This window comes from Podarcis erhardii (assembly GCF_964252035.2).
Source record: "Podarcis erhardii genome assembly, chromosome: 6".
Lineage (NCBI taxonomy): Eukaryota > Metazoa > Chordata > Lepidosauria > Squamata > Lacertidae > Podarcis > Podarcis erhardii.
This window is the reverse complement of record NC_138510.1, coordinates 71,820,309-71,844,513: the sequence shown is the minus strand read 5'-3', so window position 1 is coordinate 71,844,513 and position 24,205 is coordinate 71,820,309. Positions and strand designations below refer to the sequence as shown.

General features: G+C 43.6%; 1 protein-coding gene and 1 long non-coding RNA gene across 3 annotated transcripts in view; one reads left to right on the top strand and one right to left on the bottom strand.

Moving 5' to 3' along the window:
- LOC309344000 overlaps window positions 1-24,205 on the top strand; it is a 288,311-nt gene that overhangs the window by 123,744 nt on the left and 140,362 nt on the right. The gene's annotated exons all lie outside the window — the stretch shown is intronic.
- The window catches only part of HS2ST1 (heparan sulfate 2-O-sulfotransferase 1), an 87,767-nt gene continuing 82,682 nt past the window's right edge, over window positions 19,121-24,205 (bottom strand). For both annotated transcript variants that reach the window (XM_081866103.1, XM_081866104.1), the window contains exons 6-7: window positions 22,729-22,886; window positions 19,121-20,277 (exon numbers count right to left, since the gene is read on the bottom strand). In XM_081866103.1, the coding sequence (XP_081722229.1) occupies window positions 20,051-20,277; window positions 22,729-22,886 (385 nt within the window). In that variant the 3' untranslated portion in view covers window positions 19,121-20,050. The remainder of the gene's footprint in view (window positions 20,278-22,728; window positions 22,887-24,205) is intronic.

Below are 24,205 nucleotides of genomic sequence, written 5' to 3'. Positions count from 1 at the left end.
TTTGAAAAGGAATGAAGGATTGCTAAAAATTGTGGATATAGGGGTGCAGTGAAGGGGAGGCATGGGGAAGTCATGTATTGTTTGTTTGTTTGTTTAATTTTGTGCTTTTTGTTTTATGAAAATCAATAAAAATTATTTAAAAAAAAAAAAAAACCTATCCATTCTGAAGGAAATCAGCCATGAGGGCTCACTTGAAGGACAGATTGTGAAGCTGAGCCTCCAATACTTTGGCCACCTCATGAGAAGAGAAGACTCCCTGGAAAAGACCCTGATGTTGGGAAAGATGGAGGGCACAAGGAGAAGGGGACAACAGAGGACGAGATGGTGGGACAGTGTTCTCGAAGCTACCAACATGAGTTTGACCAAACTGCGGGAGGCAGTGGAAGACAGGAGGGCCTGGCGTGCTCTGGTCCATGGGGTCACAAAGAGTCAGACATGACTAAACGACTAAAGAACAACAACAATATATGTTGGAAACCACTCAGAGTGGCTGGGGCAACCCAGTCAGACTGGTGGGGTATAAATGTCACTGTGATGATGATGATTGACTAGGAGGTCTCTATTGTCATCGGAGAAATCTTGGAGAAGATGGACCCACCCCTCGCTTTCTCTCCCCTCCCTGCTCCTACAAAAACTGACGTGGTTGGAGGTGAGTGAACAAAACAGCCACTTCCCCCCTACCAACCCCTCCCCCCAAAAAGAAAACCTTTGTGTGGGTTGAAAGAGTAAGAAAAGCTCTTGGGAACTTCACAATGTTTCCTGAAGGCCCATGGAGGCTTGATAACTCTTCTCTCGCTTTTATTCGCTGTGTCTTCTTGAGCCACAGGAAAGGAAAAGCTGTTTGCTTCCAACAAAGTCATCTTTGTCTTGGGTTGGCTTGAATGGTTGTTCTTGGAGAGATCTGCAGTCTCCACATTAAAAATGATAACAATATTGATATACAGTTAAATGGCAAAAGGCTGGTGATTTGGGATGATGACATTTGTAGCATTGTACACTTTTCTTCGCTTCTCCTGAATGACTCTCTCTCTCTCCTATTCTTTTAAACAAGATGACACATTTGGAGAGGATTGACATTGCCAGTTGTGTGTCTGCAAAGGGTCCGATCCACCTTCACCATTCTCTCTTCCACTGAAAAGATGGGCCATCTCCTGGGCAAAGATTTGTCCAAGCAATATGAGCATTGGGCATTTAACTTGCTCTATAGTCATCTGGAAAGGCTCATCAGGAGAGACCAATAGTTCAGATAGCAGAAGTTGCTATTAAGCAACAGCTCTTGGAAGCCATGTGGAAAAATGCACCCTATGTGCCATGAACAAGCCACAAGGAGAAGCTGTAATAAGAGCAATTGACCCTCATAATATCCCTGTGCCTAGGGTTTACCTAAAGAAGATTTGAAACCGTTCTGTGAGGTGCAGAAACAGGAAACACAAAAGAAATTCCATGCCCACTTAAACAGCAACAGGGATATTCCGAGTCTTCTTGAATCAGATTCAACTTCTCTCCATCAGCCGCAAAGTGTATTACATTTGGCACTGGGGCATTCCTTTCCCTGGCGCCTCCGCTGAATAGAGATGTTATTCCGTCGTGCTTATTTAAGCAGAAAGGGCATTATAATTCCTCCGTACTGTAGCAGCAGCTCGCCCAAGGTGTAATAGGGTTTCAAGCGATATGCCAGAAAGGTTTGGGGAAATAAGTAATGAGCGGGTTGCCCTGCTAAATACCATCATGACAAATTTGCTAAGTGTTCAGCAAGATAAAACACAGCACTTTAAATGCCCAGCAAATCAATACTAAGCACCTACTGGGCTATTCATTTTAGAAAGGAGGGCAAACCTTTGAAGGCTTACTCTTCTGCCTGAGTCCTTTCAGAATCTGAGCAGTTATAGATATATGTATGTACACAAGGTTAATGTGAATAGCGGAGCCCTTTGCAATCTTTCTAACAAGTTCCATGTAGCCTTTGCTTTGTTCCTTACATCAGCTGGACAGCTCATAGAAAACTTGCTTTAAGACAATATTCAATGCTGTTATGAATAGGACACCAACAGTAGGTTCCTGGCACTCCTCTCAGGGTGACCCAGGATCCATCTTTGTCACTAGAGACCCAGGTGACCTCAGTGGCTAGGAGGACCTTTAGCCAGCTTCAGCTGGCAAGACACCTAAGGCTGCTTCTAGACTGGAACAGCCTGAACACTATCACCTATGCTCTGGTAACCTCTGGGAATGGATTGCTGCAATGTACTCTCTGTGGGTCCGCCCTTGAGGATGGCTCAAGAGTGACAGATGGTGCAAAACGCAGCAGCTGAAATGCTGACTGGGGCAGGATATTGCCAATGTATTATCCCGCTGTTGACAGATTTGCACCAGCTGCCCATTAGTTCCCATTAGCTAAGTTGAAGGTATTGGTTTTGGTGTCAAAAGCCCTATACAGAGCTTGGCACCAGGATAACTGAAAGTTTGTTTGCTTATTAAATTTCTAGACTGCCCTTCATCCAAAGACCACAGGGTGGTTTACAATATAAAAACAGAAAAAATATATAGTCTCGCCCCTTTCATATCCAACTGATCACTGTGCTTTGCAGGTAGGGCTGGCAAATGGCGTCCAGGCCAAATTTGCTGAATCGGCAAAATGTCCTGGAAAACCTGGAGGTATGGCAACTAGGGCAATTTTTTAAAAGAAATAAATGCTTTAAAAATCCCCCCAATGCCCCCCAAATGTTGGAAATGTTCCCCTCAACAACTTTGACCAAAAAAGAAAAGAAAAGCACAATAACTTTGTCCAGATTTTCATTTTTGGGACTATGGCAACCCTATCCGAGGGTCTCTGGAAGATGCTATCTTATCAGGATGTCCATTCCACACAATATAGAAATCAGGCTTTTAGTGTTGTGGTAGCTACTCTTTGGAATGCTCTCCCTTTAATAATTAGCCAAGCGCTGTCTCTATTCATCTTTTCAGCACTTGCTGAAAACCTTCCTCTTCCAACAAGCCTTTTCAGCAGAGATCTTTCCCAGTCTGTCATACGTCCACACATTACCGGGATTTCAAAGGCGGAATTGATGTCTGGGGGGGGGGTGGATTTCCGTAAGGCGGCACTTTGTCCTGGATCTTGTACAAGTCAACCAAAAAATCACGGTTTTTTGGCATTTTTGTTGGCTCAACAATTTTGGGGTGTTCCTAAAAAAAAAAAGTTCAACGACTTTTGGGGTGTCCTGGATTTTACTTTTTGAAATATGGGCAACCCTAGATTTAGTCACAACAGGAGGGAGAGGCACCCATGTTTCTTCACAAGCCTCACCCATCTCTGTCTCCTGGCCCCACTCCCCTCCAGCCTCTGCTTCTGCCTTGACGTCTGGACTGCTCTCTGCCACAGACTCTCCCTGCTCACTAAGCCCTGTTACCTCTTCTGTTTCTGGCACCTCCTCCTCCCAGTCTCCTTCCTCTGACCACTTATCATCATCCCACCACCAATCCTCAAGCTCTGAGCCTTCATCCCTTGGGGATTCCCCAGCTGGTTACTTCTGCCCTTCCTCTGTGTCTACAACCAGTCCGTGACAACATACATTAAACCCCAAGGCAGCCCATCTCACAGAAACAGCTGTGACACTTTCACCTTTGGAGTAGCATTCCTCTGGCAGGATGAATTCTAATTGTACTTTGGGCTAGTTGTGTGTGTATGTGCCATTGTTACCTGCCATGAGTCACTGGGAAGGCGTGGGAGAGAAGTGGAAACAAATATGTCCAAATATTAAAGGTTTTGGAACCTCATATGCATATTAATTGTTATATGCTTGTGCAGGTGTTAGTCAGCTTGTCAGATCTGGCACCCGAGCAAAGGAGCTGTCAGTCTGCAAGCGTAATTTGGAGATATGCATCAGCATATACGGCACAGGTCTGGGGCAGGCCCAGCAACTAACAGCCACAATATGCCAGAGCTGGAAAGCATTGATGCTGTACGAATGTGAAATGTATAAGGGCTGGATCCACGCAAAAGTGAGTCACATTGAATTCCCATGGAACTCCAGTCAGTGACAACCTGTTTTGTGGGGCAGATCCTGTCACATACTGGAAATGCAGGTGTGTGCAACTGAAGTGGGTTGATGCACTTCCGAAGCCACTCTTTCAAAACAGACTTGTTGCAGTTAGGAAAGTGACAAAGAAGTGTCAGATAATGACTGACCGGGAGATGGCTAACTTCCCCAAAAAACAAAGCAGCCCATAGTCATGACTTAACTTTTAACTTTGATGTCAGTGAGGCAGCAGTACCAGATTGGTCACCTTTCAAGCAGAGTTGCCTCCTCTGCCACAGAAAGGGGCCTTACACTATAGGTAAGGTAAAGGGACCCCTGACCATTAGGTCCAGTCGCCGAGGGAGCCGGCGTACAACTTCCGGGTCATGTGGCCAGCATGACTAAGCTGCTTCTGGTGAACCAGAGCAGCGCACGGAAACGCCGTTTACCTTCCCGCCGGAGCAGTACCTATTTATCTACTTGCACTTTGACGTGCTTTCGAACTGCTAGGTTAGCAGGAGCAGGGACCGAGCAACGGGAGCTCACCCCATCGCAGGGATTCAAACCGCCGACCTTCTGATCGGCAAGTCCTAGGCTCTGTGGTTTAACACACAGTGCCACCCGTGTCCCACTATACACTATAAGCCTGCCTAAAATGAACGCAGGCCCTTTTAAGTCAGTTTGCTGGGTTCTTGCGAACTTGGTTCAGGATTAAACGCGAGCAGCGAGAGTCTTCTTTGCCCTCTGCAGAAAGGAAGACAGTTGACAGTGAAACCAAGCGTATCTCCACTGAAGCTGCAAAATGGGGAGCTGAATGAGGCCATCTGAAGGGCTTCTACATACTTTTCGCGGCATACGGTGCGAATTCCTCTTGCACCACCTAGTGGCGAAAATGCAAAATTGAGTTTTTAATTCGTGGTCTGGGTGAATTTTGTCCTCTCTTTCTCCTCCGCCACCAGCCTCCCCCCCATAAAGCAGGAAATGTATCAATCTCGCGTTTTCTCTAACCATGAAAACAGCCACCATTGCCAGATGCACGAAGCCTTTTCAACAGCTGCCCAGACATATTAAAACAACGGAGAGGGGAAGGAATATTGCTGTGTGTGTGTGTGTGTGTGTTTTAAAAGAAGAATGCCTTAAAAAATAAAATCAAAGTTCTACAGGAAGGTGAGGCAGAGAAGAAACAGCGAGAGCTGTATGTTTGTCGCTACTTATCTTTCATGGTCACTGGGCTTGCAGTTAGATAATTGCCTCTTGATAATTGCTCAACGCTAGATAAGAGCTGAAGTAAGGCAGTTGGTTTTATCGGCCTTAACATAAGATCCGTCAAGCAGAAGATTAAAGGGGAGGCCCATTGGCAATGGAACCCATGGTAAAGTACACAAATTGCCTATTGTTAATTAGTCCCCACTTTGCATCATGGCTGCAGCTCTACTTGAATCAGAAGGGAGGGGAGACAGGATGCCACAAAACTGCAGATCTGTTTGCACAAATCAGCAGAATCTAGCTGCAACGCTTTTCCTAGACTGTTCTTCTCCCAATTGGGGTTTTTTTTTGGGGGGGGGAGGGAGGCAGATTTGTTGGAAATACTTCTCATTATGCATGCTTGTACCTGCACATAGGAAAAGTAGCTCATCAGGGACATCTAGGCTGACCCGTGGGTTGCTTTGGTAAGAGCAGGGAGTTCATTAGCTAAGGAAGCAGTCAAAAATATTTCTCAAAGTGGCCCGCTTCTGGAAACGCTTTGCCTCCTGCTGCGAGTATAAAAGTTGGCCTTGCCCTGTGTGTCACAGACACAGGCTGGATGCAGAGGAGTGGGGGGGGCACCAGCTGGGGAACCCCCAGGGGAAGAAGGCTCAGAGCCAGGGGACTTGTGGTGGGACAAATGCATGGTCAGAGGGAGAAGAGAGAGCAGACCGGGAACAGGAGGGGTCAGAAACAGAAGAGGCAACAGGGTTTGGTGAGCAAGAAGAGGTTGTGGCAGAGAGCAGTCCAGACGTCAAGGCAGAAGTGGAGGCTGGAGGGGAGTGGGACCAAGAGACAGAGGCAGGTTGCTGAAGAAGCCAGGAAGTCTCCCTTTCTCAAAAGAGCAGGCTTCTTGCTGTAAGGGAAGTGATGGGGAAAACGCACTGGGAAGTGTGCAGGGATGCTTGCTTTGTTTCAGTAGCATCTAACCTCCCTGCAATGGATCAGAATGAATGCTCATTAAATAGCCAACATCAACTAATCTCCCTGCAAGTGGATGAGGATGGATGCTCAATCAATAGCCAATGACAACTAAATCTTGCTGCAAACAAATCAGGGTCTGCTCAGTAAGCAGATCACCCGGAAGTGCCCAAAGAGTGAATACCTTCCCCAGCTCTACCTACAGATGCTGAAGGTAGACCTGTTGCACTTGGCTCCCTGCACTGAGTTATAGCTCTTCCCTTAAAAGCCGATAAGCATAGAAATTCACGTGAACTATCTTTGTTTCTATTTAGTGACCTTAGCTTTACATCTGTGCCAGAATCAGGAAGCTCCCTTCTTTGTGGATTCAAGGAGAGAGCAAGTCCGACAGCTAAAATTAAAAATTACAGTAAAACTCCATGACCAGATTCCTTAGCCTTCAAATAGTAGGATGAACAAGTAGAAACTCAGCATGCCAGGGGGGAAAACACAGTAGGGTGTTAAAACAAAATAAAAAAATTCCTTCCAGTAGCACCTTAAAGACCAACTAAGTTAGTTCTAGGTATGAGCTTTTGTGTGCATGCACACTTCTTCAGATAGGTATCTGAAGAAGTGTGCATGCACACGAAAGGTATCTGAAGAAGTGTGCATGCACACGAAAGCTCATACCTAGAACTAACTTAGTTGGTCTTTAAGGTGCTACTGGAAGGAATTTTTTTATTTTGTTTTGACTATGGCAGACCAACACGGCTACCTATCTGTAGTAGGGTGTTAAGTCTCATTGAACTCAGTAGGGCTTGCTTCTGAGAAAACAAGCACAAGATCACTCGTTATGCTACAGGGCTGTTGTGCAGTTTCCAGATTCAGTTTTCAAATCTACCTACGGATAGCCTGTTGGGTCACTCAGAACAGATCTGCTACATATGTACGTGTAATCGCTGGATTAGCTTTCAGCTTTAGCAATATGGTTGAGGTCCTATTGCTAAGCTCACTTGGTTGGGAATAAGTTCCGCCAAACTAAATGGGATTTAATTCTGAACATACATGCGCAAGGTTGGAGCTTTACATTTAAATGTTGCGGTGCTGAACATATTTGGGCCGCAATCCTCAGCCTGGGAATTTCAATTGCATTCGGCGGGCCTCACTTTTGAGTTAATGTGGGCTACATTTGCCTCTTATGTATTCTCTTCAGGCCTGGCAGTTAAAAAAAAAAAATAGCACGACAGGTTATAAAAGTTCTGTTTACCTATTGTAGAAAAGGTATAGTATCCATAAAGGATTTTAAAAGGAAACATTTGGTTTATTCCCTTGCACTTGAGTCATTTATGATACGTAGCCAAAGAGACTCAAGTTTATTGACCTAGTTCATTAAGTACTCAGACAGAAATAATAATAAACTCAAAACTCCAGCACGAACTAGACAAGGCATGCTTGGGACATGTTTCACGAGGCCTGGAGAACAATTGTCATAAGCCAAATGATGTACCACTTTCTCAAAAAAGGTACCACTTCACTGGGTTAGCATGGACCTTTTGACAGGGAGATTAAACAGATAGCTAAAAATAAGAGAGACGGTTTCTGTAAAACTGAAGAGACAAGACGAAAGGGCAGGGGGAACCCGCAGACAGTTGCTATCCATACAAGCAGGGGAACACTTGTGTGACAGTTGGCCCAAGTGCATCAGATGGAAGACACCAAGCCCGAAGGTCACTGTACTCCGTACATAAAGTGGGGCTGAGAGAAAATCCTTCTTAAAGGGGGTGGAGGGAGAAAAAGAAGGGAGACACCAGGGTTCAAACAAAGTTTTATGAGGACAGCTAAAGTGCACACAGCTTGTAAAAGGCCTAAAAATGACAACAAGCTGTAGCTTGATACAGAGTCATCTCCTAAAAGTATACTATAAGGATACACTGTAGAGTTTATGAGATGGTTAACATTGCCAACAGGTGACTGAATAGCTTTTCCGAGGGCCATCAGAGGAGAATACTTTCTCTACAAAGCAGAGGGGAGAGAAGTACAGCGCTTAGACTTCTTCCTGTCTTCCGGCAATCACCACCCTCTGGTAGAACGTCCCATGGCAGGGTTAAGGGCCACCATGTCAAAGAATAAAAAGTAGAGGGGAAGATACTGGAAGTGTCCTTTATAACCTTCCATTTGAACAAATTGTTCCACCCACACGGACAAATCACATGGAGGATTTGCAGGAGGGCCAGCTTTAGCGAATTAAAACAGGAGCAAGATCTGCCCTGGCTGAACTTTGCGATCTGCTGTTGCACCATGTCCGATCTCAGTTATCAACCACGTTTCCAGGTGTGTGTTTGGGCCCCCAGTGGTGGTGTAGTTTACCTGTTGCACGCATCTCCCCAGTTTTGCTGAATTTTAATATGCGCCCATTTGTAAAACCGAACCCTCTTTCTATCAGGATAATCTTAAAGAGCACAAAGCAGCATTGACTGCTACACCAGAGCCCTGAAATGGTTTATTTGCATCAGAATGCTTTACACTAAACCAAACCCCAACATGTTTGCCACAAATACAGAGGGGGCAGAAGAAGTTACATTGTGGTATAATGAGACAGCATGAAGCAAAGACTGATGCTGTTGCAGAAAAACAAAATGAAGGGATCTGGGAAGAGAGATGTTCTGTTCCCACGGTTGGAGGCAGCGTGTATCTTCACGTTGGCATCTGCTTGGCCACTATGAGAATAGGATGCTGGATGAGGTGGGCCTTTGTTTTGATGCAGGAAGAAGAAGAAGAGGAGGAGGAGTTTGGATTTGATATCCCGCTTTATCACTACCCAAAGGAGTCTCAAAGCGGCTAAGATTCTCCTTTCCCTTCCTCCCCCACAAGTGTGTGGGGCTGAGAGACTTCAAAGAAGTGTGACTGGCCCAAGGTCACCCAGCAGCTGCATGCGGAGGAGCGGGGACGTGAACCCGGTTTCCCAGATAACAAGTCTACCGCTCTTAACCACTACACCACACTGGCTCTCTTATGTTCTAACGTCAAGCCAGGAAATTAATGACCTGAATGTATGGTAATCCTGAATTTTAATCTGCTAAGCAAGAGCAGCAGATTGAAACCGAACTTACTTTTGTTTAGAGCAGCCAACAGTTGGATGACTATTTGAGAAGGCAGTATTTTTATTCCCCCGTATCCTAGTGGCCATTGGCAAGTGGTGTAAAGTAGCCACAAAATAATTCTTGACTAGTATGAGATGGGAGTCAAGGACTTGCCAGCTCGTTCTCTAAAAAACAACAAGTGCTGCGCCGGTCTCTCAGATACCTGCCCACAATGTTAGGAGTTTCTTTTTCAGGAATGCCCCATAGATTTGGGTTTATTGTTTTCTAGAATGGCAAGATCTGCTTTTGTTGTTTTTAGATATTTTTGTGGATGATTCAATTGCTTTCAGAAATAGGGTTTTGGGTTTTATCCTATTTTTTATGTTGTATACAACTTCGATGGTCTCTAGCCGCGAAGCAGTTTATAAATCTGGCAAATGTAATAACTTAAAAGATATTCAGGGCAGAAGCACAGGGGTCCTAGGCCTGTGATTGTGACATCCCATTACTGTGTATGAAACAGCGTTACACACCAGTGTTTAGAATCTGAACCCGAGTAAAAACGAAACACACCAGAAACTTAGGAACAGACCAGTTGTGTCTATGCGAGTAAACACAAGCCATAACCTTTGCAATACTTTATTCTGAAGTGGAAGAAAACAGTCTGGGGAAACCACTGCACAAAACAGTGTTCACCGGATTTTGAAGTGTGCACATCTGCTCTGAGCCCTGTCCGAAGGGTCAAATGTGCTAGCTCCAGTGTTCTTTTCTCTTTTTTTGCTGCTCATGGCATTTTCCCTTCCTAGACTAATTGGAGGGTTATATATGTGTATATATATAATTAAGCCCCAAAACTCAGAGGACTACTATTCTAGCCGGCTTGGTTTCTACCACGCTATAAAAACCTACTGAAAGCTAAGGGATTATTCCTCAGCAAACACAGCACTTTACAAAAACCTTCTTCACACTGTTAGGGCCCTCCAGATAAGCTTGCAAAGGGTTTTATGGGGGTCTCTTTATAGTTTCATAGGCTGGGTAGTACACAGTAGGGAACTGCTAAACTAAGTCACACCATTGGTCCACCTGGTTCAGTATCACTGACACTGGCTGGCAGCAGCTCTCCAGGTAGTTTCAGACAAGGTTCTCTCCCTGCCCTACCTGCAGATACTGGGGACTGAACCCAGGACTCTTTGCAGGGTATCTTCAGGAGAAGACAAGGCTAAGGAGTAAATCCTACACAGATCTGGAGGCCCTGGAGCCTTGTATGCCTCCTTCTTGCAACCCCTGCAGCCCAGCTGGTGCAAAACGTCTTGCTCTGCTTTCCCTTGGACCACATCAGCGAGGCCGAGAGTGGGGTCCTGTTGTCTGGGTAGCTCAGGACCTCCATCCACACTGCCCAGGCTTGCGCCCCAGGAAGGTTGCTTTGGTGCTGCTAACTGTAGAGGGTAGTTGTAAAAAGTAGTTTGAACAGTTGAAAGCACACCATGCAAGCAGCAATATCGCCACCTAAAAGGTAGTCTTTCATGGGACCTGCAAGGGAAACTCTTTACGCTGCTATCATTTCTTAAGTCTTACCTTTATTTGCACCAGGGGAAATCGTAGTCATCCATTCATTTTGTATTCTGGCAGGTTTATCTGGAATGCCAGAAAGACAATTTATGATTATCTCATTCATATCCGGCACTATGAAAAAATGCCACTGAGTCCAGCCATCAAGACTGCTGTTATTGCTTTGCATAAGACTAGGGCAAGATCGGAAACAGACTAAACAGTATTGCTTTGTATCCAGTGGAAACCCTTCCATAACCAACAAGCATCTTCTCAGTGCAATAGTACTAATTTGTATTCAGACTTCCTCTTAAGAATGTGGTACCTGGCCTTATGCTTGTCCCCCACAAAGTTCTGCCCATTTCCCAGGTCTGTCTACTGCCTTCTCCAAATCGGTTTTCCTGTTTGCCTGAGTGAAGTCCTGTAGAGTGTAGATAACACAAAACATCCTTGTCGTACCAGGAAGTGTTGTTTGAACATCTTAGCAATGTCTTCTCAAAGCAGTCGAGCTTCCGGTGGGTCATGCATACTTGGAGCAGTACATTGAGGATCCAATTAAAAGTATGTGAATTATCTTGCAATCACATTCATTTTAAACAGCTTAATGCTCAAAGCGGGAAGACAACTTGAAAGGGCACCATCTAAAACAAGTGTGTTTATGAAGAAAAAAAACTGGCAAACTCTTGCCTGGCCCCTTTAATTTTGATGGGGTTACCCTGGGTTATTATCAGAAGTTGAAAGGTCCCGAAGCTTTTGTTTTGAACCCACAGGTGTTCTTTGTAGGGCCTATTTTTTAATAAAGAGTCTTATTTGTTTTTTTTTAATTAGCTCATATTGTGAGTTACCACATCTGTGCTATGTGGTAATGAAACCCAGGGGGAGGTCACAGCAGGAGGGGGGCTTTAGCAGGCAGAAAACATCTGGATATCACTTTCGAGATTCACTTGCAGCTTCTTGCATTTTATTAAGCAAAGAAACTTACACTGTGCTCAACTGTGGCACCCAGGAAAAATGTATTTCTATAAAAAATACACAAGCCTAGCTCTAAAGCAGCATTCTCTCTGCTCAGCAAGTTTGGGGCTACCTAGCAGGCCATCGGCAAAGCAGTCTCCACCTTTAAAGATCTTTGCACAACTTATACAACATCATTAAAAAAATGTGCATGTTTTATTTCACAGCATGCTGGCCTTGAACACTGTGATGTTGTCATGCTCCTTGGTAACCGAATGGCTCCATGTTTAAAGTTGCGGGGAAGTGACCTAGTTTTACAGGCCACGCAACTGCCCATTTCTAGAGGATAAAAACTGTATCAGACTGCACCTGTAGCAAAGTTGTACATAGGGCAGGTTCGACATTCAAGTTTAGAAATACAACAGACCTCTCTCTTTTCATCTGCTTCCCAAGCTAAATCCCAAGTAGATTTAACCTTCAGGAGTCTCCTTGGCTGGAAGTGCAGGTCATCCAAAAAAGGGCTGAAACTCCAGACAACAGTTGCTTCGGCGCATAAAACGCTGATGACTAAATATTTAGGAACTATCCCATTAAGAGATCAAAGCAAGCACTTAAAAGCGGAGTCAGCTGACCGTCCCTCAGCTAAAAGGACAGCTGTGGCAGAGAACTGCTAAGAGCTCAGAATTTCCATAAAGGTTGCATTGATGCATTACAGCTTTGGGGTAACAAATGGGCAGCGGGAGGGGGTTGTACCGCCTCAATTGCATGCCGAAATGTCCCTCTCCGGAGATAGCTCACTTTTACAGAAAGCAGAACATTTCAAAAGGGCAGTTTAACATGTGTAAGTCTCCAAACAAAAGCTTCCCTGTTTTTCAAAACCTGGGGAGCTTTCCGAGTCCCAGTGGCATGGCAGCAACTGCCACCACCTGGAAGTCATCTTCAAGCCTGTGCTGGTAATTGGAGCTGCACTGCCGTTTCCTCGGGGAGGAAAGTCAGGCTTGGATAGGCCAAGGTTATATGTACTGCTGGTTGGGGTGGTGGCTGGCTCAGGCTTCAGCTATCCTCCTTCCAAATTAGTTGCCTTCCGGAGCCCTAACCCCAATGCTGTGCATCTGTGCCTTTGCTCCTCCTATTCACAATTTCCTTAAGGCCTAGGGGCGATGCCGGAAAGTTTGGTTTCAAAGGCAGACACTCTTACTGAGTTGCCTACCTGAGCAAAACAGGAATCTGTTCGAATTGGAACCTCTTAAAAATATGGACACTCAATCCACTCAATGGCCTTGCCACCATTTAATCGATCACCCACTGAATCTCATAATTTCATAACACAAGGTTCCTAGAGTCCTACCTCTGTGTACATGACTACAGTGGTACCTCGGGTTACATACGCTTCAGGTTACATACTCTTCAGGTTACTGACTCCGCAACCCAGAAATAGTGCTTCAGGTTAAGAACTTTACTTCAGGATGAGAACAGAAACTGTGCTCCGGCGGCACGGCAACAGCAGGAGGCCCCATTAGCTAAAGTGGTGCTTCAGGTTAAGAGCAGTTTCAGGTTAAGTACAGACCTCCGGAACGAATTAAGTACTTAACCCGAGGCACCACTGTATTTGAGGCTAGTTTGACTGCAGAAATGGGATAACGATAAAGAGAAACCATCCCTGTGATATTTATACTTTTAAACCCAAATGTGTGCATTTTCGTACTGACTCCCCCCCCCCCCCCGCCCCAGCAATTTGAATATCTGAGATTTTATTTTCTGGAAGAAGAAAAAAAGACACAAGACTCTCCTCCCCCTTTCCCATTGGGCATTTTATTTTATATATCATTTGCATTAGGTAATCAACTGAAACACTTCAACAACAGAAAGCTCTCAGCAAAGTACGGGGGGTGGGGAAGGAATGAAGCAATTATCTCAAACAGATGTGACAAAACGGTTTTAGATTTGGGAGTATTGCACAACTGAAATCAGCACGTGAAGAGGAAGGAAAATGAGAGAGGGGGGCAAGCATCTTCTAACATGGATTGTGAGGGGGGAAAGGCACCATTTAGCTGTGTGTATTAAAAAAATAATGAGGCACAATCCAAGTTCTCAATATTACATTCGACACTGCTTCTGAAATGCTCGAACTAACACAGAAGCTACGGCTTCCATTTTCTAAAATTTCGGTACGAGGGGAAAAACAAGCATCTAAACAGATTTTTGAAAGCAAACCTGCTATTTTAAAAAAAAATCTTTACAAGGGTTTCAGTTTATAAATAGGTGCCACAAAAGTTTACATAGCTACATGGTCTTAAAATAGGATATTTTCTGGCAGCTGATCGTAGATTACACGCTTTCCCCCCTCAAAATCTCTTTCTGGTCTGATCTCTAGGACTCACAAAATGATCCACCTTTTAAGAGCTAAATTGGCAGTGCGTGAGACAGGCTTTTCAGCATGATTTCTCTGCAGCATAGTTTAGGCACCATATTTTCTTTATACAAAACACTTCTAATGCCACATGATGTATTCCGCCCCACCCCCCTCCTCTTAAAAAGCCACAACTTGATCTGCTGTTCTGGCTGCAATCCTATGCATACTTACTTGGAAGCAAATCTCACGGAAATCAGTAAGGCTTTGTTGCCAAGGGCATGGATGCAGGAGAAGAAGGTTTTAAACACAGGCAAATGTTTAGGATGGCAGCTGCCTGTATTCAGAAATGTAAAGTGTCTCGGCAGCAATACAAATCCGGAAATAGACCGCTTTTTCAGAAACCATTGCTCAAGTCTCTAAGAATATACAGTGTTTGAACAAGTCCGTGAATGAACACATTTGTATATTTTGAAGCACTTGCTCGCAAAAATATTCTATGTATAAAGCTTTGCTTCAGACCACATGGCTCTGCACATTAAGGGTTTCCAAAAAGGTAGCAATAATTAGAATCTGCTACAAATACTGTTCAGCTCTTCAATTTGCATGCTTTCGTAAGTGAATTTGCAAGTTGCAGATTCTAGAAGAACAAAATTCAGTGAATTCAGGAGGGAGGGAAGGAGCATTTGTAAGGAAGAAATGTAGGCTATTTGTCAGATTTCTAATCCACCTTCCAGACCCTAGCTGTTCATAATTTTTTATACAAAACAAAAACAAAGGGCCCCAAACAATCCTCTAATGAGCAGTAACAAATAAAATTAATGAACCGGCGCATCAAGCACACATGGATTGAAATAAAGTCTTAGAAGTTATTTTAAACACCAGTATCAATGTGGCCATGCATATTTCCCTGGGGCATTCTGAAGTCACCACTAACAAGGCCCTGTCTCTGGTACCTGCAATTTAATAATTGTAATGGTGAGCTAGACAGCAGAGCCCACAAAGCTGATCTTAACACCTTGGAAGGCTCATATGGGTGCAAGCAGTCGTTCAGATATGCTACTGGGGTCCAGTTTAAGGGCTGCAAAGGTTAAAAGCAGCACATTAAACTGGACCCAGAAATGAATAGGATATATTTAGGGTGCCTGACCTGCCAAACCATGACTAAAACAGTTTCACTTGCAGAGTAGACAAACACTCATAGACTAGTGCCACAATGCATCGTCTCCATACTTGCGTCCCAATTCCACAGAGTGCTTGCATGTATAGATCTCCTATTTAAATTCAATACAGCAAGGCAAGCAAACAATTATCCGAGTCTCCCATCCACGTGAATAGTACTGCCCTTTCCTGTATGGATGTGGACTCTCATACAATAATTTGTAATGATCCAATAGCTCAAGGAAATACTATCATAACCAGGAAAGTTATGGCAGATATAGAAACCCATCTAGAATTCCAGGTTTCACCAAACATGTATAAACAAGCAAAGAGAAACACAGCTCCACGCTAACTAGCGATTTGCAAATGAATTCCGTAAGACTTATTCCAATGTTCCTAACTGTACTTTTCAATGCATGCATCAAAATATTTCAGTGAACTTAAATCTACATGTAACTGTCACCAGGGATTGCGGGCTACAATTTGAAAGAATATATTTTATTCAATAGCCAATACAAGTTTATTTCTGGTTGACAATTAAACTGGGAAAATAAGTTCCCCATTGGGGGGCGGGGCGGGAATTAGCCACAATAGTCCTGGCATATACTATTGGGCTTGGAACCTCTGGCATACATTTTTCTGGTCAAAACACTCCTCTCCACCCCTTTCCAACATTTTACTTTCTGATACAAACATTTTTAACAGCTTTACCCCCCATAGTGGTATATTCATGGCTCTGTGTCGAGAAAACAATGGGCAAGATCCATCACCTGTTAATATGCTGTGCAAATTTTTCTATGACAGCAGCCCCTTTATAGGATGCTACTCTGGAGGGTTCCTGACCTTGAGAAGAGCTTTTTCAGGGGGCTGCCTCTTAAAGAGCAGGGGAACTCAAAACAGAAATTATTCCTGATCTCCAATCTCACAACAAACCATGGTTTACAAACAACCATCAAAATCAGGAGCTGAAAACACGGTTTCAAACTGGTTTGCAATCCTTGGCTGCAGAACAATGTTCCAACAAGCCATCATGGCTTATCAGCAACACAAAATCACTGTCTGGATGAGGTTTCACACTCTAAACCATGGTTTGGGAGGTTATCCAGGGATCTGCAGGGAAAAGAGGGGAAGATAAACCATGGCTTGCCTTTATGTCTGAAGGACCTGCCATGTGTGAGCAGGGCAGCCACTCATACTTGATTACGTCCCAACCAATTTTCTAAGCACTGCAAATGAGAACGCAATCCATATAACCATGCTAGTCGTAATGGCTAGCTTTGAAACCTTGAGAAACAAGGTTTCAAAGTATTTGGAACTGTCTGAAAAATGGGGTGGAAAGAAACAATTTAAGGAACAGCAGAAAAGTAAACCATGATAGCTAAGACCAGAGTATTTTAGTCCTGAGTGAACAAGACCCCAGAGACCTAAGCTCTGAACTTCCTCCCTCTTACCCCTGAAATTCAGATAATGAACCCCCAAAGCTTCTCCTTGCAGCTGTTGAACCAGAAACTGGATTTTACTTTTTGCACTTGCAAAGCAGATCTTATACATGCAGAACATAAAAACAGCCATAGGTAAACCATTCCTTTCTAAACTTTTAAATACTGTCCATATGAGCAGACGGTACGAGTCACATTTTCAGTATCTCTTTGCAAAGGGAGTTTTAAAGTGTTTAGATGCCTGCCTTTCACTTTGTAAGCACCTTTATTCGGTGCTCTCCTTAAAAGTAGCTTGCCGGCGCTTCATGAATAAAGTATATATTATGGAAGAGAGCGCAGGGAGGATGCCCATTATAAATTTCTGCCAATATTTTCAAAATTGCCTACCTCTCAGTTCTGCAACATCTTACACAACTAGGGAGAAGAACCAAAACGTCATGAGAAATGTTATCTTCCCCAACTAGAGTGGGGCATGGCAACGTCGTCTCCCAAAGCCAAATGCAACTCAAGAAATTTCATTTATGACAGGGTAACTTAAGCTAAGCCGTCCACAATCGCTCAAGCTTAAGATGAGCACATGGGAAACCAACACTTTCTACTTTTATTATCTACCTGTCAACTATTTTTCGCTTACTATGCTGCCAGTGTGGTCTTAGACATGGTTATTCAAAAGCCCCGCTGGGTTCATTAGCATTTTACCCTCAGATTACTGTACACTGGACAGCTGGAATATCAAAAATAAACCTTAACTACCAAAACTGTTTCTACAGGCTGCCTAAATATCTTAACACCTAATTAATATACATGCACCTCTTGTTTTGAGGACATGTCAACACAGTGGATATAGTATCGGGAATTATAACCAGCCTACCTCGTGAAGTCTGAGTTAAAGGGTCCAAATGGCAGCTTTGCTAATTGTTTGCACAATCATACTTTCAGTCAACTTGGTGGCACTATGCTACATCGCCCTTGGTTTTTGAGGCACTCAGACTCTCTTCCTAACATGTGAGAATGGAATCAACAGGCCCACTAACAAATCAATCAGCCTGGACAATCGTGATTCTAGTTGTGCTCCGAGCATCAGCACCTGACATTGAACACGCAGCTGCAAGTAGCAAATTGGTCTAATGATACAGTGGCGCCCCGCAAGACGAACGCCTCGCAAGATGGAAAACCCGCTAGACGAAAGGGTTTTCCGTTTGGGAGGCGCTTCGCAAAACGAATTTCCCTATGGGCTTGCTTCGCAAGACGAAAATGTCTTGCGAGTTCCTGCGGGTTTTTTCCCCCTTTTCCCCCCCTTTTCCTAAGCCCTAAGCCGCTTATCAGCTGATCCGCTAAAAGCCGCTAAACCGCTAATAGCACTAATCCGCTATGCTGTCAATGGGCTTGCTTCGCAAGACGAAAAACCGCTATACGAAGAGCCTCACGGAACGGATTAATTTCGTCTTGCGAGGCACCACTGTAGTTTGTTTTGTTTTTGTTTTTTCTGCGTCTCATTCAGTTGAACCAACATGGCTATGAAAACACTCTGGTTCATGGTCATACATTGGAAAAAAATTAACGAAGAACACTACGAATGACTGCTGACTGAAAAGAAGAAACTGCCTAGGAAGGCGGTGCTATTTTTGTATCTTTAAGAGCAAGGCAAAAGGAAGAAGAAGAAGAAGAGCAAATTAAAAGCTTTCCTTAATATACTCATCACCCTTTTGTAACAGGATCCCGTTTTTGGCATCAAAACATTCAGTTTACAGACAGCTAACAACTTTGTGTTAGTATAGCGGACAATTTTGGTAACGTTCTTCTATCAATACATCTATGCTGCACTTTGACATCCTATAGAATATGACGCATGCTCAAAGTCTGGATTTAAATGAACTAAAAAAAAATATCTGCATATAACAAAAAAAAACAAAAACAGAACATAAACCTTCCAGTAAAAACATATGCAGCTAGGGAATTTGAAGAACTGCAGTTTTTCTAGAATTTTGTTAAAATGTAGCTTCCCAGTATACAACCAACTGCTAAACAACCTTGTGTATAGAAGTTACTATAAGGTGCTAATCATGGCAAATGCACATTTACTGAAGTAACATAAAGCAGTGCCCTGAACACATTGACGTCAATTTCTTTGTATCTCTTTTGGCCAGGCCACAGGCATCCGTTTTCCTTTTCCTTTTCAGCATGATAAAAGGATACAGATTAAGGAGGGTGTTTCTTTCTCCTTTTTTGCAAAGGGGGCTCCTGGACAGACACACTGTGTATTTAAAGTTGTTGAGGTCATTGAAGTGCATTTCAGCGATGTCCAAAAGTTAACTCAAAACTGGAATTTGAAAGGCAGGTGGGATGCTTCGACTTCACATACAGCAAAACTGGTGCAAAAATGTGTTAAACTAGTTGTCTGTAACCTTTTGGTCCAAATACATAAAATATGCATTATTTACAGCATTTTATTCCTTTTTTTCCAAATGCAATGCTTTAAAACACATTATAAAGCACCTTAGTAAAAATATTCTACAGGTAAAAGTATCTAAATAGGAAACCCCTAACCATACCACAGCTCACTAGTTGAGTCATAATATGGATTCACCAGTAGTTCTTTAAAGTACAAAGAATCTATGGAACAAGGATACAGAATTCACTATTTGTTTTATATTGAAGTGCAGGCAAAAGCCAGCTTCTGAAGAGGTGTTTTCCCAACATTAGTTGGAAGTGCAGAGGATATTAAAGAAACACTGCCTTGGTTTTAGGCGTTCTGACAAGATCACTATGGAATTTGAATTTTTCAAACACACTGATGATCAATTTAGCTCTTTAAAATGAAAACCCCACACTGATAAAATATGGGCAAGTCCAGCTGCAGCATTTCTCAGCAGAACATGATTGAACATGATTCATGTGATATGAATTCACAAGAACAAAGCACAGATGTCAGCCGGTTATTAACATTATTCATAAACGTATACAACCCAAATTTCCATGTTGAAGCTAGGGAACCAACAGCTTCCTCTTCCCAGGAGGTTAACTAAAATAAGCTGTTCTATGAATCAAAAAGAGCGGAAAGAGAGGCCTTTCATCTTGATCGTTTCAGCAACATAATTGGTAAGTGGTTAGTTTCTGTAAATGTGTATGCAGGCTTCTGCAGGAGTTGAAGAGCAGCGTTCTTTGAGATTAAACTGAAGTTTATACTTTTGGATTACCAACGTATCTGGTCAGCAGCCATCTTCTTTGAGGAACCCACAATTCATTTTACTGAGCTCAAGGACTGAGGTGCCTCAGTTAGGGCATCAGCAATCTACAAGTTGGGGCTGAAACTAAGAATGTGGCCCAAAGGTTTAGTCCCTAGCCTAAAAAGATGCATCGTCCTTAGTTCGATTTAGGGTAAATCTTTTCATAGAAAAAGTTTTGTGCCAGAATGTACAACTCTCCATCTTTTTCCCGGACGGCGTGCGCTCTGACGAACTGAAACTGCTCCAGTGCAAATTCGTAGAACTCGTTCTCCATTTTCCATATTTCAGACTGCTGCAGCTTTGCAATGGTTTCTTTTGTGGGGAGTTTCTTTTCTGTTGTCTTCCTAAGATGAGACTTCTTGCCTAAAAGCAAAACGTAGAAAGTCATAACTTCACTTTGACTCATAGCTTGAATGCTCCCAGAGGAGCAGAAACATAGACCGGGAAAAGTTTGTGTGTCTCGGCGCAGGGTATTCTTTCATCAGCAGGTTGCTAAATGGGTACATAAAGTGACAGAACTTGGGCCAAGATTTATTAAGCCTCTGGGACTGAGAAACTAGAAGCTCTGACATTAAACACGAATGCATTTGCATTAGTGTGCTCTCTCAGCGCACATTCCTCCCGCTGTTTAAAGAGCTTAATTATTAAAACCATAAAGAGGAAGTGTTTGCATTGGGAACTGCATTTCCTTACATCACATCCATTTAAGATATCTGTTTCAATCATGATTAATGCTTCTTTGGAAATTCAGTACGATCGACGATAATGTTAGTAAAAAAAAAAAAAAAATACTTCACAACGACCGGGCAGACAATTTGTTTCACCAAATTCACAGCAACCCCTCACATGATGCCATCAACAATTTTCATTTAAAGGCAAGAGGTAAGTGAGTCATCCAAATATTTGTTGTGGGAATATGCTATTTGCATTCTATGCTGCAATGTGCTATATGCATTATATGTTTACAGTACTCTTATTGCTATCAAAGCCAGTTCTCAAGGTTCCAACAAACGAGGACAGTCAATGTATATAGTGGGACTACAAGTTTCACCACCCCTGACGATGCTGTCTGGGGACGATGGAACTGTACCCCGATAACACCTGCACATGGGCTACCCTTGAACTACAGCATAACCAAGAAACAGAATCCAGAAATAGAGGTGTATGTACAGGAGCAGGCTTCGTTCTAAATGTCACTTAATCCTTGGGGAGATATAAAACGGTTCCATTCCTATTCTTCCTTTGCATTAGACGGCGGCCCCAAGAGTCTGCATACCTATACCAAGTCAAGCTGCAAACCACAATGAGTTTATCAAAGCAGGCTGGTCAGCAGGTTAAGCGACGTGAACGAGAGTAGAGTCTTATCGCTAATCATTCAAATTTTACTTCAATCAATCCGGTCTGATCCCACGTTCTTTGTGGACTTTGCCTACACTGCTCAGCTTCCTTATGTCAGCCTGGCAGCCCTCTTCCTGCTTTCCAGCAACTCGCACAACTATTCTCACACTGAATAACTACAGAACCTCCTGACAGCAAGAGCTGTTTGACTGGAAGGTGGTGGACCCACCTTCCTTGGAGGTTCTGAAACAGAAGTTCGATAGTCATCCGTCAGGGATTCTTTTGTTGTATTTCCTGCACTGCAGGCAGTTGGGCTAGTCAGATGAGCCTTGTGGTCCCTTCCAACTGTACCATTTATGATTCTATGGCCCCGTGACATTGGCTGGTATTTAAAGCCCCATAAGAACCTGGGAGTGCAATTCATACTGCATGTAGCTTCTCACCCACAGGCAGAGAGGAGCCCAGTGGGCAATACAGTCGTGTACTTGATGTAGAGTATCCAAAAGAGGAAACTGGAAACGACACTGAGATTGCACATGTACCAACATGGGTAAGTCAGTCTCTTGAGGTGGGTAGGGGGATGGACTGATGTTTCAGGAAAATTGCTCATTCATGCCCTAAAGCAGGGGTCCTCAAACTACGGTTCGCAGGCCACATCTAGCCCGCCAGGTCCTGAACCCGGCCCGCCCGGCAACTGCAGAACCCGCAGCGCTCCTCCTTCCCATTGCCCAGATGGCCACAGCCAGCATGACCTTCCTTCCCTCCAAACCACTAGTATTCCAAGCGGCTGGGTCCAATCCCTTCTGGCTTCTCCTCAGACCACACCCTCCAGCCCCTTCCCATTGGCCGCCCATCAATCCCATTGCGATCCCAGGTTGCCAGGCAAAGCAGGTCCGAATGGGGAGGGACCAGCCCTTGGACCAGCCGGGCCTGGAGCCAAGCCCAGGGGAGCCACTGCCACTGAGGAAGGCCTGTGGAAATGCAGGCGTAGCATGAAGGCGCAGTGGCTGTCACCAGCACCGCAGCTGGGCCTGGGGTGCTGGGTCTCCTGCCAGGGGACACTGCGGGAGGAGCAGCCAGATGCTGTCGCCACCATTGCCCAGAGCCTGAGGCGGCGCCTCTTTCCTTTCCTCCCTCTTACTCAGTCACCCTCCACTCTCTCTCTCTCTCTCTCGTATCCCCCCCCTCCATTGAAATACTTATAAGTTTATGTTGATTAAAACCATTCTTCATTTTAAACATTGTATTGTTTTTCCTGTTTTTTGTGCACTGCAAATAAAATATGTGCAGTGTGCATAGGAATTCGTTCATATTTTTTTTTCAAACTATAGTCTGGCCCCCAACAGTGTCTGAGGGACAGTGAACTGGCCCCGTTTGAAAAGTTTGAGGACCCCTGTCCTAAAGGGTATGTGAAAGAGAAGCTTTGGGGGGAAAGGAGGAAGATGAAAATGGCCTAGCGGGTGGTTATTTAAATACCTGTGCGATATAGTTCTGTAGCACCCCTGAAGAAGCGGGGCAAAGCTGCCTCCAGCAACATAATAAAGTCTTCAAGCTCTTCAGTAACTCCCACTAGGAAATATTCATTAATCAAGTTGTATTTGGCTTGTTCCAAAGCCCATCTGCTTCCCACATTCCTAAAACGATAAAAAGTAATTACAGGAAGGTTTTGATGTCTGCCAAGAATTTTGGTTCCCTTCATTTAGATATTCTCACACCAGGCTAAAAGAATGGCTTAGCTGTTATCTTTGCACAGGCAAGAAAACAAAGTTTCAGCCACACACATTTTTAATTTCCTTTGCTTTTTTCCCCCCTGCTCTCCATTTTTTCCCCCTCTCTTCATGGCCTAGGTTAGATGTCAAAAGATTTATGGCTCTGATTTCTAACTTTTTGATAACACTAATGCCTTTTTCAAGGATGTTGCATGGTGTTCAGTATGGAAAATTTTGCTGTTATATCAAAGAGTTCAAAAGTATCAATTTTGACATGGCATAAAAGCAGAAACTGAAAGGCATGTCGGAACTTTGCACCGGTCTTCCACAACCAATTGCAGTTTATCTGCATTTTAGCAAGATTGCTCTATAAGAAGATAAACAAAGAGAGGTTTGCAGAATGGTTGAGAATTCGTATATCTGATACTTTGAAAGCACTTGCTGAAGCCTTGGTCCAAATAATCTGAAGCGACCATATATGCATTTCTCTCCTACATAGAAATACAGTGTAGGAGATTTGTCATACATATGCCTTCTGACACAGCATATTAAGGATATTATCTCAATTAAAAGTAAATAAATTAGAGCTGCTATTTTTTCTCCTACTATTAAGCAAACCGTGTAACAAGGCTTTACCCTAGTTATTGTAATATGACAAATCAACTTCTAAACTTCATTTCATGAACACCTTCAGACATTCAAAATGGAATTGAGCACTCAAATTAATCCATGTTTACATTATAGCAGCCACAAAGTTTATTTCCGCCAGCTAAGAACAATTGGGGTTGAGACCTAAAGGTTGAACATTTATACCGGGTTAGAAACTGATCTTGCTGCTGCCAGTGAGCACATCTCCCTAAGCAGAATTTTGCTCAGATGATGCTCCAGTCATTTAAAGGGAGAGGGAAGAGACTTAGGAGACCATCCACAACAGCGGAGGAATGACAGAGTGAGGAGCAAATCATTGCCACTTCTGCCAGTGGGATCGAAAGCTTTCTGTGGATGAAAGAAGCCTTCTATCCACAGAAGGCTAAGTTTAGATCCAAGCCATGGCATTTTAAACCGGGGGGGGGGGGGAATCCCATAGTTACATGGTTTTTAATCAACATACCCAAACACTGAGACTGGTGTTTAGAAAGGAGATACAGAGTTCAGTTTGAAAATGGTTGGTAGTTTTCTGTAGCATTCATGGAAATTCAATCAATAATAATGGGGCTATTGTTTTTGTTTGTTACTGTGTTATG